Source organism: Agelaius phoeniceus, chromosome 9, assembly GCF_051311805.1.
Source record: "Agelaius phoeniceus isolate bAgePho1 chromosome 9, bAgePho1.hap1, whole genome shotgun sequence".
NCBI classification, from domain to species: Eukaryota; Metazoa; Chordata; class Aves; order Passeriformes; family Icteridae; genus Agelaius; species Agelaius phoeniceus.
The window spans coordinates 26,674,325-26,688,568 of record NC_135273.1 but is presented as its reverse complement, the minus strand read 5'-3'; the positions used below and the strand labels follow the sequence as shown (position 1 = coordinate 26,688,568).

The 14,244-nt window shown below is 38.3% G+C and overlaps 1 protein-coding gene across 3 annotated transcripts in view; it reads left to right on the top strand.

The window, feature by feature from the left end:
• BMPR1A (bone morphogenetic protein receptor type 1A) overlaps positions 1-14,244 on the top strand; it is a 74,225-nt gene that overhangs the window by 42,474 nt on the left and 17,507 nt on the right. For all 3 annotated transcript variants that reach the window (XM_077183332.1, XM_077183333.1, XM_054637461.2), the window contains one exon: positions 10,065-10,272. In XM_077183332.1, coding sequence (XP_077039447.1) covers positions 10,206-10,272 — 67 coding nt within the window. In that variant the 5' untranslated portion in view covers positions 10,065-10,205. The remainder of the gene's footprint in view (positions 1-10,064; positions 10,273-14,244) is intronic.

Below are 14,244 nucleotides of genomic sequence, written 5' to 3'. Positions count from 1 at the left end.
TGTATTCTCTTCAACTAGCAACAAAAATTGTTTCCTGTTATGGAATTTGTGGTTTTCCTGTAACCTCAATTTTTCCTTCACAGATTTAATTTGAATCAGCCTTAATTCCGTCCTATTAGAGGTGATTCATGTAAGCTAAAGAATCCTGAAAGAAAGAAGTTTTTGATAGTGAAGATGTGGAAGGAATAAATCACCCCTAGATGGAATAACAGCTTTGACAAAAGCAACATAAGAAAAAGCAGAATGAGACAGTTTTAAGAATGTGATCTTGACTGACTGGGAAATAATTGAATTGCCAAAGTTAATGCAGACGTGACTTAGGAGGAACATGGCTTTGCTTTTAAGATTTTTAGCTTAAGGAACTGTTGAGACATCAGAGGAGATACCTTCAAGCTTAAGGATGATGGGAGAGTGGAGGAAATGTTTGCAATAAAAAATAATGTTCAAGTCATCCCTGCAATACTGAGTATGGGCAGTTTAAGTCATATGCTGTGATGGTCAAAGAGAAAAGTAGGAAACCAAGTGAAATTCACAGAAGGAATATATCATATAATCTCTGTTCCTTTTTAGCTTCTTTCTGTCTTAGTCCAGGTGCTTTCTTACAATATGGAGAGAAAAGCAAAGATTAAATGAAAACAAATTACAGATTTTATTAGTTGAATGTGAACTTCACTTAATCTAAAACCAAACCAAGCTTCTACCCTATATGTTGATTTCTTGCTGTCCTGAGTTCTACTGTGTAACAGTTGTTGAAAAATGTTTCACGGTGTGTTTAAAATAACCTTTTTGCACTAAGAAAAGAACTGGTGTAGTTGGTTGATTACAAATGGGAGATTTTTAATCACATTAATCTCATGACCAGAAAGCTCTTGTTTGCTTTTGAATTTTGTGTGCAAAAAAAAATTAACAGTATTGCTTTAGCACTTCAGTGCAGGGAAATAGAGGATTATAACTGTTGAAGTAAACATTACCTTTGAACTCTGTTTTTGTCTGCCTATTGAAAGATTACTGTGTTTGGGTTTGGAAATGTCTTTGAAGGTATATTTGATGAAAGTACATTGTTCAAACTTAAGAGGAGTATTTGTGTGCATGTGCATGCCATGTTGTTTCTGTAGTTATTTAACCAAGCGGATCTACAGTGCACTTAGAGTTTAACTTAAGTTTGCATTAAAATCTGTTTTTATCTCAGCAAGACTTGCAGAACACTGACAGGGTGAGATAGTGCTCAGACACATACATTTAGAGTCCTGGAAAATTTTCCCAGAGCAATAATAGTTTCTTACATATGTCACATTGAAATTAAATGTTGCAGATGAAAATAGATGCTGAATGCAGCATATAATTAATTTAACATTATTTGTCCTGTGTAAGCACTTTCCTAATATAGCAATCTAGTTTAATATATCCACTATGTGTGAGTTAACTGTAGGTGAGCATGTCACACTTTACACATAGGCATTTATCACTCTGATACTGAAACTATCTGAACACTTTGCAGGTTCTATGTAAGATAATGAATGATTTTAGTTTACGCTATTCTAAACTTGCCACTGATAATACTTGCTCACTTCTTTTGCCCTTGCTGTGAAGGTGGTAACCTACTCGTGTTCTATGCCTGGAGTTTGTAATCTCGTAAAAATATCCCCAGCATGACTTTCTAGGGTGAAGTGAAGGCTCACAGATGACAAAAGTTAGTCAACTATTCATTAAAATTCCAAAGAATAAGAAAGATTGCAATTTTAAGTTATAAGGGTAATATAACTAACACAAAGAACAAACTTAATAGATAAACATAATTTGCAAATTACATCTATCTAAAATTTTGTTTCTGTAGTAAGAATACTTAAAAAATAACTTCCCCCTGCCAGAGCAGTTTTGAGGAGGATTAACAAGCAGCACCTACAATTCCACTTATTTGTCCCATCCAGCTATTAAAATGCCTCTTTGTAAATCTGATGGAGACCACTCCTCTGAGGATATCTGGGTGTTATTTACAGTGATTTGTGGGAACAGCTAGACAGGGAGTTTTCCTCTCAGCAGAGTACAGTGCCTCCGTGGGCATGGCAAGCAGGTGAGGAAAGTGAGGATTAAGGCTTACCTTGCTAAGCAGCGTTTTGTATTAGCAAATCTTCCTGATGTTGAACTTGCTAGTCTTGTCTCTGCTGTTTGTATGTGTCGAGCAAATACTGTCAAAGAAAGCTCATCTCTCACCCATTGCAGTGGGGAGCACAGAATTCGATGATTTAAAAATTACTTTGCTTGTTTATGAAGTAATATTTACAAGTGTGTTTTTATCTTATTCATGAAACGACATATGAATTCACTTGGACAGCTGTTACCTTCTGAGTAGCAGAACAAAAAAATATGTCCATGTTGACAGTTTGAGGCGTTGTGAGGGCAAGCAGTTCGCTTCTTGTGAAATGCTCTTCTGTCGGCCTTTTTTAATACTAGATCACGTCACTTGCTCTAAAAGGGACACCACAGTCCCTTTGTCACATACCAGAGGGAAAGGGTTTGCAGATGTGTAAGCAGGCAGCTTCCCCTGTGTAAAGGCATCACCACTTGCAGTTTAGAGGGGTTGGTTTGTATTTTTGGCTGAGGGTTGTCTTCATAAGTAATGTTTCCTGTCTGTTCTCAGTAATTTGAAACTCCGTCTTCCAGGTGTAAATTAAAAGGAAGGGGGATTTAAAAGCTCCTCTCTGTTACCCCTTCCTAAATTTATTTATTTTCAGTTCCGTATGGAAAGCATACCCATTAATAACTCTGATGTCCACAGTGTAGTGTGGGGAGTGAGGGCTCCGTGCATTATCAGGTGTTGACTCTTTTGACCTTGGTAATTACTAATCTATGCAATCGGGCCTTTCTGAGCCTTGTCAGCCTCGCTTGTTTAGCGTTTTATTTATTTTATTAGTTTCTACAAGTCCTGAATAGGAAAAAGGGATTTAAAGAGAACCCCCCCAAAAAAGAAACCCAACCCCTATGTTTATTCTTAAGGGGTGGAGGTCTTCTAGAGGGGAGCTGGCTTGCAGAGGGGGAAGACAGTATTCTTATGCTAATCCAGGCTCTGGATAAGGAGCAAAGCAGCCGTGCAAACAATGGAAGTGGAGCCAGAAAGTCTGCGCTGCAGTCTAGCACGCCTTGAAAAGCATGTCAGGCCGGGCGCCTTGGGCTGCCGGGAGGGGCCGCGGGGGGAGCGCCTCCCGCTCGCTTTATGGAGCTGGCGGCGGGCCAGCGCGCTCGGAAAAACCTTAGTACCTAGAAAACGAGAGTTAGCGCTGGAAGAGGCGAGGGCAGGAGGGAGAGAAGTAGTTTATAGTCTTGCTTTTTTTTTTTTCATGCTAAAAAAGCTAACTCCCAAACCCCGTATTGAGTTGTCTCAGCTTTGTTGCTGTTGTCTTCTCCTTTGTACCAAAAATTGAAATTCAAGTGATGCGTCTTTTAAATAGCAGCCACATTTTCTAAAGGTTGTGCGTGAGAGAGGCCGGCTTTAGCAAGGTGCCCCTGCTGGGCAATGAGCTTACACCTCCCTCCTGTGGGCGAAGCGCTCGGGCCGGGAGGCGCGCCGGGAGCCGGAGCTGCGGGCCGGTCTGGGCACGGCGGGGCAGGGAGGTGCCCTGGCTGCGGCCCCCCGCTCCTCTGCCGGGACGCACCGATGGCACGGACCCACGGCAAAGCAGCGGCTTGTCCAGCATGCCAGTATTGATTGAAGTCCGGGACCAAAAATACAGGCTGTTTTCCTTAGGCATCGTGAAATGAAAAATGTGCTCTTTGAGCAGCGAACAAAAACCCAGTTTCTGCAGAACTCTTCTTCTTGAGTTCCGTAATTTGCATAATCACTTTCAGTTTGGACACATAAAGAAGTTGTGAATTTCTTCTTCTAGGTTGGGCAGAGGTTATAGGTGTAGCAGAAGTAAGCCAAGATCATGGGAGTTAAGTAAAATAAATGCTTACCCTATCAATTTCTGGATCTGGGTTTTTTGCTCTTTTTTTACCTAGATTAATGAATAACTGTCTTTAAATTACAAAAAAAAAAAAAAAGGTTGTGAAAACATTCATTAGTCTTAATAGTGCTAAAAGTCATGTTGCATATTAGAAACCTTCTGTGAAGGCATTTATAATTTTGAAGGCACTGGTGCACTTATTTTAGGCTCCTTTCTCTACTTTTAAAAAATGTGAGCAAACGTATATTCAGGATTGTGGCCCATCTTTTTTCCTTTTCTCATCCCAGGTATATTATTTGCGTCAAATTGTTGAAACTCAGAGCCAAAATGTGTGATAAGTCTTGTAGGCAGTATAGTATGACCAAAATATTTTTATTAGTAACATGTAAAATTTCTAACAGTTTTGATGATTTCTTTTCCCTTGCTACTTATGCTCGGTGAACAAAAGTATGTTTCTTATGAATGAGATCTAAAAGGTTTAAGTTATAACTCCTATTTGTAGTTACTAAATTTAGAGATGGAATGCGTTACGTGTGGAGACTTTTCTCCTTGTTCACATTGACTGGTATGACAGTAAGGAACTAGCAAAAATGATAAATAGATTATAAAAACATATGAGAAGGATAGCTTCTGGGTAGAATAGCAGAAGTTGATATCATTGTAGAAAGAGCATGGATGTCCATTTTCTAATTGTCCTAAGGGCAGAAGCTCTAAGCCAGCTAATCACTTCCAAAGTGAAGGAGTTGAGAAAAGAGGGAAGTGGGTCAAGGTGAATAAAAATTGTGTAGTGACATTTTCTCTGAATATGTTCAAATAAAAGAAGGTGTCGTGTTTGTAACACATTAGGATATGTCTGAATACCGGCTTGTAGTGGGAAAACAATTTTGCTGAATATCATAGCAGTTAATTTATTTGAAGAAACTTTTTAGCAGTAAGTTAATTGGAAGCTCAGAGTAACAGTAAGATGGGCATTCAGGAGTGCAGTGAGCAGCATCCCCAATTACCCAATTTTGCTGGGCATGGTAGAAAGCAGCTAGGCTTTCATTTCTTCACAGTTAACAACTTTGTTTATGAAACAGACAGATATATCATAATTTAGTATTTTGCCTTCTAAATGCTGTCGTGATTTGATATTTACCAGCAATGGGAAATCTTTGTTTCAGGAGATTATCTGTTTGACTGTCCAAGATGGATTTTGGTGGCTTTTCCCACTGATTAGAAATAAGAAGTTCTTTTCCAAGACTGAGCTCCCCTGCTGCAAAAAACCAGTTGTTAGGGTCTTGTGTTTTTTGAATGAGCAAATGTGTTGCAGTGCACGTGTTCTAAACACATGGTTCTATATGTACTACAGAGAGAACTAAGATTGCTTTTTTCATTCTTTTGAGAAGTATATAATACACACAGTTGCACTTCATTTAGCATTTCTGTTTTCACTATAGTTTCTAGAAGGAGAAAGGACTTGTATAATTTACACAGTCCCTTGGCTTTTAAATTTATGCAGTCAGGAATAGTTTTAAATAATTCTTACACAATCCACAGTTCAGGGGAATTGTTTCTGTGAGCTTGAACAGATTAGTGCCTAAATAGGGCCTTACATGAAGTTGTTTTTGTTGATGGCCATGTAGTCATCAGGCTTGCAATAATAACCAGCAGGCTTCTCCATCAGCTATAGGATTTCTTGACAGATTTTGGGGGTGGATTTACCTTGCTTGTTTAATTTAACATATTGACAGCACTCAAGCATAGGTAGTTCGAGTGTTTCATTGTGACACTTTTCAACAGTTTGTGTAAGCATGCCTTGCAATAGAATAATAAAAACACATTTAAAAAGTAGGTTTTGTACAAGTATTTGACAGAATTACACAGTACACAGACTGAAACTTTCTTCTTGTTATGGGCTTGATTAAATTTGACTGTTTGACTTTGGATAAACTGAAGCTAACTATAGCCCTTTTTGTATTAATAATGAAATGTAGTCCCGGATCAGTCTGTTCCTGTCCTGACACCTGTAGCTACATGAGATGGTGTCCTTTGAAAAATAAAGACTAATTAAGTTTTTGGACTCTATTTAGTCTGAAAATCTGCCCTACAACCTTCTAACCAGTGGTTTGGAATTGTCTTCTAATTTCTGTACCAAATGAATTTTAATGGCTAATCCATAGCTTCTTGTTGAACCAGTAATTTTCTTAAGATTGAATAGCTGTCTGTCTTTCATTGTGTTTATTCCTGTTATGTTGTCAAAGTGTAGTTATTTACCCATCAGTTTTAACTGTCTTAATTTTATTATTTTTCTTTTCTTTTTATCTCCTAATGTCTTTCTTTCCTTGAGATAGTATCCTTCTAGATGGGTGTTGAATTTATCAATCATGTTATCTTTGTGCTATTCATGCCTTGCTGTTTTCCCTGGGAAATTTTCCTAACTAGAGTTGTGTTTGTGTCTTTATCCCAGCCACATCACATGGATGTGTCTGATGTTCTAGAATCAGTTGGTGTCCTTGGACATAGCTGTCTCTTATGTGCGAGCTTCTAGTCTGTGTGAAGCAGAAATTCCCAATATGCATGTGTGCAATATGCATGACTTTTCCAATTTCATGCTGTTGTACTTCATTCCATTTGTTACTTTAGTTCTTCACATGATCCAAATCTTCCTGCATAAAGACAGCGCTCAGCTGAACTGACAATTTGTTTGTCAGCAATTTTTTTTCAAGTTTTTGCTTCTGTGCCTACTTCATTAATGAAAAGGGTGAGTATTCTTCAGTCAAGCTGAATCAAGAATCAAGGTCCTCAGATGCCATTTGAACTAGGCTACTAATCTCTGTTCTTGAAACTACTTGTCTGCCCTGTAGTGAATTCTTTACTGTTCTTATAATCCCTCTTTTCTTCATCCAAATGAGTAATTTTCTTTGTGGCACCATATCAGGTTTTTTCATAATCTTCCAGGGAAGCTGTTGTTGCACACTGACTTAGACTGACAGTTCACTTTATCTCTGGCATTCTGTTCATCTCAAAGTCCTGTTCAAAACAGTCCCTGTGATTGAGGTAATATGCTTGCAGTTACCTAAGTTGCTTCTTGCCCCAGTTACACGTCAGAGAACTGTTTAGTAAGTTTTAGTTTTGTTGTGTTTAAATACTTGAACTTGGTGTTAATGTACTGCTGCAAATGGTTTGAAATGTCTTGTCTGTTGAAGTGGATTGTATGTTCTAATTCTTGTGAAGTCTAAGATTGACATTTTTTCATGTGTTCCCCTTATACAATACTATCTTTGTTGTTACATTCACCACTATCATTCTTTATTGAAATTTGGAACAGCACAGCTCATTTGGTTTGGGGATCATGCTGTTACAAATATTACATAGCCACATCTAAAGAACAGTTACCACTGAACTCCATGCTCTCAGAGTTGGTTTGGGCCATGTGAGAGATCTTGCACACTTCAGCTTCATATATTTGGAGTCATACAGAATGTTGGGCTGGACTGCTGTGATAGTGCTGTGAATTCACTGCTGAGTTCCAGTTCAGAAAAAAACCACAGTTTAATAATAAAAGCATTTTGTTCAATAAATGATTACTAAGAAGGATAATAAAATACAGTGTAGGAAAATCAGGTGTTACCATTGATGAATAAATTACTTTTTAGAGGATTATAGTTGAACACTTCATGGCTACAGGAGAAGAGATTGAGAACTTTGAAATGACCTGATTGGCTTATGGATTTTAATTTCTTCAGCATCATTCTGTTGGCAGAGTAGCATTCCAAGTGTTAATTGCTGCTTTAATATATTTGAAGGGGTTATTTAGTTGTGTCATTCTAAACTGTTATATCAGGCAGGTTGTGGAGAAATTCCAGCTGTTGCTCTTTCAATTTTGTGCCTTAGCCAGGGTTCCTAGTCTTCCTCTTTAATAGGCGTCTGGAAGGGTACTTTTTGTTTTAAAATGGGGAATTAGAATTTGTTCTCTTTGATTTTTATTGCATGGTTTCATAGACAATATTATATTTTATGTATGTGTATATGTGAAAAGGGAAGTATTGCTGGAAGGAAGATCGAAGTACAAAATACTGGTGGAGAACATTTTTTTCTTGAATAGGCTTGGACAGCATTTCTGGAAACTACCTTAGAGTGTGTCACTGAACAAAAATTACCATGAAATTGGAGTGAGTTGCATTGAAATGGTTAATTTCTTCAATTTTTTCTTTTTTTTTTTTTTTGGTAACATGCTATGTGGTACAGGGGCAAATGCATGTTCCTGTGCTGGTGTGCCCTCTGGTGAACTGGGGGGCAAGATCACAAAATTTTAAACACTTGCACTTCCTACTCTTGCTATGTACAACAGTGCAAATATATGTTCTTTCTGAAACTAGACAGAACAGAAATTATTTTTAAAACACGTTAAACAGACTATTACTAAGATTTATTTGGTTTTGCTTGATAGAATACCATAAATAAAGCCTTTGTTGTTATTGCTGCATAAAGCTGTTGGCAGTTTTCAAATTCCACATGTTTTATTGAGGATTGGAAGTTCATTGCCATTGAAACACAGAATCAAGCATTAATACTTACTCATTTAGGTTGCTGGCCTGATGTTTTATAGCTAGAAGGACATACCTGGTAACTGTCAGAATTGGTGTTGTGGCATAGGGACACTAAAGCGTGACTATTTTTGCTGTCACACCGCTTTTCCCTCTGCCTGGCCAGGAAGTTTACTCTGAAGTTCCTGGTGCTCGGTGGTTTGCGCAGTGCGCGATTCCGAGTCCGTCCCACCACAGCCTGGCAATAATCCTGCCCAGGGCCGCGGCTGCCGTGGGGCTGGGGGTGCCTGGCTCCCTCTTTGTGGCTGCATTAGGGAGAAGTCAGAGACGTGTGAAAAGTAGGCCAGGGGTCGGGGCGGTGCCGCGCCCGCTGAAATTGGAAGTGACGGACACCTCCCGGCTCAGCCGCTAATTTGCCTCCATGTTAAATGCCTCCGAAGACTCATTAAAATGAAAAGTTCTTGGGTCTCGCCGACACACAGATTGAGTTATTGATGCTGGAAGCGGCCACCAACAGTAATTGCTGCCCATCCCCGAGCGAACGCCCGTCCTGGCATTCATGAGCAGCGCCAGGCTGACAGGGGTCAGGGGGGTCAACCCCACCGAAACGAGGCCGAGGAGAGGCAAAATCAGGGCTCTGTTCCTCTTTGTGCAGCTTCGCTTTTGTTGCAAGGAACTATTGAGGTGTTCAAGCTGCTTTTTAGTCCTTTGAGGCCCAATTACATTCCCCTCATGCATCACCATTGAAAAGTTCTGTGAGCGGAACGTGACCGCAACTACTGCAGTCTGAAAAAGTGACTTCTTACTCAGTTTGGCTGTCTTAGCTGTATGTTCACCCACTGCACAAGAGTAGAATTATGTTTTATTTGTGGAGCAAATGGCATGTACATATGGTAGTGTAATTTGCACACAGCTTGGGAATCCAGGATGTAAGGATTTTGAATTGCAGTTAGTGTTGTCTTTTTTCTGCAGTACTCTTCTAGGAGAAAAAAGTAACAAGATAAGTATATTAGGTAACCAAACTAACTGTTAAATTTAATGCAAGTTTGGTTTTCATCCATCGGAGAGGCTGGGGATTTTTTGCAATAAAGCTTCTCTACCGGCAGTTTTCAACAAGTGGCCTAACATGGTGTTACTGCTTCCCTCTTCCCCCCCCCCGCCCCCAGTATTATGGGAAGTCACCATTTGCATTTAATTTTTATGGGAAATAATATAAAGAAGGTCTCATTTCTGTAAAGAAAATAGTTTTCAAACAGTTATACATGTTAAATCTGTTGAATACTACCTCTAACAGCTATATGCAAGTCTAAAATTATATATCTGTGACCAGTGAGTTGACATATCTAATATTTTTAATAGGAATATGAAAACATCCCTGTGGGTTGTTACCAAAAGTTTATATTTCAGAAGAACCCTGCTATTCAGTTAGATAGTAAACATAGCTAATGTTTTCAGATACTAATGTTAATAAACACATGGGGTTTTTTGGTTGGGTTTGTTGGTTATGCTCAGCATGATGACCATCTTGAGGGTTTTCTTCTTGTTTCACAAATACATGAAGTTTTTAAACATTTTGTTTTACTGTATTTTCCAGGAAACAAAGGTGGAGAAGCCCCAGAAGCATCCTTGCAGCCAAGCACCGAATCTTGTGTTAGGCTTCACCGAGCAGCCTGAGCTTAGCATTTGTCACACAGAGGGGCCGGTCGCCCTGCACAGGAAGGATTAAAAGTGAACAATGACTCGATTGAGAGTTCATGAGCAATTGCTTGGAGCCTATCTGCTTATCATTCTCCATGTTCAAGGTAAATATAAACTAGTTGAAGTAAGCTTATCTTTCTGATTTGTAGCAGAGTTGTGCGTTTTCCAGTGGTTGAAATAGGATTTTTTTCTTTTGGAGTTTATTTTGCAGACAGGTGACTTTACTGGCCTGATGTGCCATGTGGATGCTTCCCTAAAAAGAAGGACATTCTAGTGGTCATTCATTGTAGTCTAGAATAGGTCTATTTTAGCAAATACTTAAATAGAAACAATACCAAAAATGCCTAGTACATGACAGAGCAAGTTGGATGAGCAGCAGAAGTTAAGGCTTGACTTTCTGAATTTCAGTTCCCTCTGTGTGTGAATATTTGATCTCTTTAACTTGACCCACAGAAGAACTTGCAGTGTGCAGTTCCCCATGCCTTTTGATGCTCCTAATCTAAATTAACTTGTTGTGCCTACTTGATGGGCCAAGGTGAGGCCATGGACTACTCACAGATACCCTTGTTTTCAGTTAGTGAAGATAATCACTTGTATGTCTGTTGTCTTTCCATACATCAATTATCAAAAAACTTCTGAAAATCCAGTTATCATTAGAACTTTAACTCCTCTGTTAAATTGGGTTGAATTGAAAATATACATCCCTGGTTGGGTCTCTGTGTAAGAGTGTTTGTTCTCCCAGCTGTGCACTCCTCCTGTGTTTAAGTACACAGAGCTTTCCAGATATTTTCAGAAAATAGAGAAAACAAATTTGGTACTGTCATTTAAATACTTGAGTATAAAAGGGTTATATTCTCATTCCATACTTGGATTAGTGCTTGATTTTGAGACACTGTGTGAGATATTTACTTTCAAGAATAACAATTCAATGAACCCATTAAAATGGGGAGAGGAGGAAGCCTGGTAAGTACCCAGATGCTGATCTTTTTGTTTTGTTTCTGGTGTGAATCTGCAATATTAGTTTAAAGGATATGGCAGAGCTGTCTCTTCAAAGCCTGAGCTTGATACATCTGTTTGGACAGAAATAGCCTAGTTTAGGGTATACTTGAAGTCTGTAGTAGATTTACAAATATTTGCAGGTAGCTGTAAGGTGCTTAGATTAGGTTATGGGAATAAACTGAAGAAAATTTCATTGAGACGTTAGGAAAGAAATTTTGACTGAATGTGGTTAAGTATTACAAAAGGGTGCCTGGGGAAGTGGTGCAATATTCATCCTTAGAGGTAGTCAGAACTTTACTGCAATGACTGAACAACCTGGTCTGATGGAGAAGTTGGGCCTGCTTTGAGCAGGTAGTGGTACCAAGTGGTACCAGGTGACTTCCAGAGATCTCTTCTGCTCTAAAAATACTCAGACATAATGTTTTGCTGTGGGGCTTCTTCTATTTGTATCCAAGCAGTCTTGCAGCTTCTGGTGGAAGAGACCATCTTCTTCCCTTGTTCCCTTGAGGAGGCTGGGAGTAATATGCTTTGTTCTTTTTGCTGAAGTCATGGTTACTCCTCTGCATTAGCCAATATTTAGCATTTTAATAACAAGCAATAGCAACTGAAGAGGTTTTTTTCCTCTCTAGATTCAAATAGAAATAATAATACAAATATTCAAGTCTTGTGGCTTAAAATTAAATTACATTAACTCCTTCCATGATCACGGTGATTAATAACAGTTCAGTAAATAACTTACAGTAAGTAATATAGATAAATTAAGTTTAAAGACTGAAAATTATTTTTCACCTTTAAATGAAGATATTTCTTTATCTTAGAAATTTTCCTGACTTTCAAATCAGTACTGGGGGAGTTCTGAAAGCCATGGAAAAGTTGAGCTTATTGAAATGTTGTCAGTTCTGTGCAAGTTGCCTAAGGGCTTTTCATCAAATGTACAAAATATGCTTGGTTTCCAGGGGTAGTGAGGAAAAAACCAGTCAAGTCTCTCTGCTTTTCCCTAGATTCATGGGGGAGGAAAGAATTAAGATCATAGTCATAAAGCATTTGAAATTTTTATAGGAAAGAGACAATCTAAAGTGAAAAGTTTAAACCATTGAAAAAGTAGTTTCAACAAGGAAAATATATGCAGGGTGTTAGAAAAATGCATCATAAAGCAATCAACAGAGGAGAAAAAGATTCATTAGGAAGAATTGAAGAGAATTTGTGTGATTTACAGAAAAAGGAAGAAAAAGCAGATAAAGTAGAAACCAGTGTGTGTACTTTCAGTGTCTGGCATCCAGGTTAATGGTTTGCTCTCTTGGGGTTTTTTTTGGAGGCTTCTTCAGAATGTTAGGAATTTCAGAGCTTACCAAGACCTGAGAGAATGATAAAAGCAAATGTCTGTATGGCTGCATGTATATATACATACCAGATTCCTTAACAGGTAACTTGAAAAAGCAAGTGGCTGCATGTGTTGATTACTGTGAAAATATTCTTACAGTAACAACAGAAGCCAGAGGCTGTTCCATGACATTACTGGTGAATAGCTGCAGTTTCTCAGGTTGGTACTATGCAGCACAGGGACCCAGTTATATCTATGACCCTTTGGGTTATATCTTTATAGCTTTGAGACTTCCTCACTTACTTTGAGAAATAGTCAAAAATGAGCCTGGTTTGCAGATGGGCAGATTTAATAGCAACCTCTTCAATTAAAACATTTTGTATTTGCTTTCTTGCTCTGGAACACTTTTGCAGTAGCTTTCAGTCTGTGACTTGCTCTGCATCTTCATCCACCTCCTTTTTCTGATCTAAGGCAAGAGGTCTTGGGCTTCAGCCACTCCTTTGTGGCTGCCCTAAACAGTTTTTGTCTTCCCAGAAGTGCAGGGTTTTCATGCAGAGAACCACTTTTACTTCCAAGTAGAGTATTTCTTTGTTGTTATAGTGCATTGATGAGCATGCCTGATCAATATATGTAGCAGTAATAAAGTGCTTAACATCTACTTAAACATGTTCTCATAAATTTGCTTCTTCATTGCTGGCAGTTTACTTCCCATGTGGTTCATCACACATTTATGTATTCTTCAGAGACACCACAGAAGACCAGTATTTTAATCCTTGTAAATTGGTTGACTAAAAATGCATTAATGCCACTTGATATGCATAAAGATATATTAAAAGTCAAATTTAAAAATAATTAGTGTTAATATTAAATATTAAAATGGATTTAAAGTTGCCACTGTTAGTGAACTAAAAAAAAAAACTGTTGATTTTAGTTCACTGCTCTAATTACTTTTATTCAAATACTTGATATAGATAAGGTATGTATTAAGATTTATTTTAAAAACTTTATGCACTCTCTCAATTTCAGGTGAAGTAGTTAACTGAATTTGAATGTGTAAACTAATCTGAAACAAAATTCTAAAATCTATCAAAGGAACTTACAGTTGCAGGTAGCTGATTCATTATTTGAAAACACTAGTTCTGTTTCTTAGTGATTTCCCCAGTTAATGGCTGCATCTGTTTTTAAAACATGGGCAGCAACAGTTTTCTTATAAATTTGTCTGATTAAAATTCTTCCAAGGGATTATTTCAAGTTGATCTATTTCTTTATTAGAATTTCACGTTTAGTTTTAAGTAACTTTATTCTTTAAAAACCCTTTTAATTTAAATTAGAATGCAGTGTACTTTTTAAGAAAAATGCACAAAATTTTCAAGTCTCTGGCTTTTATATTGAGTGCATAAGAACAGAGCAGTCTTCAGAAGTGACTTTTGGAGAAGGGAAGTGGGAGCAGAGGCTGAGGACGGCAGGCTGGGAAGCAGAGCAGGCAGGGGCTGCCTGTCTGTGTTGAGCACTGATGTAGCTCCTGGGAGAGCTGGAAGGACAGGAGAGAGGTTTTAAACCTCTGTAGTCTGGGAACATGCTGTGATTTTTAGGAACCAGTTCTGCTAGATGGAGCTACCTCTAACATGCCTGGTCTTTGGAGATCACAGCCTTGATATATAAGAAAGCACTGTAGGGAGAACTATGGTTACAATGCCAAACATAGAGTCTGGAGAAGCATTTAAAATACTTTCTTTGCACTCATACAATTTTTCTG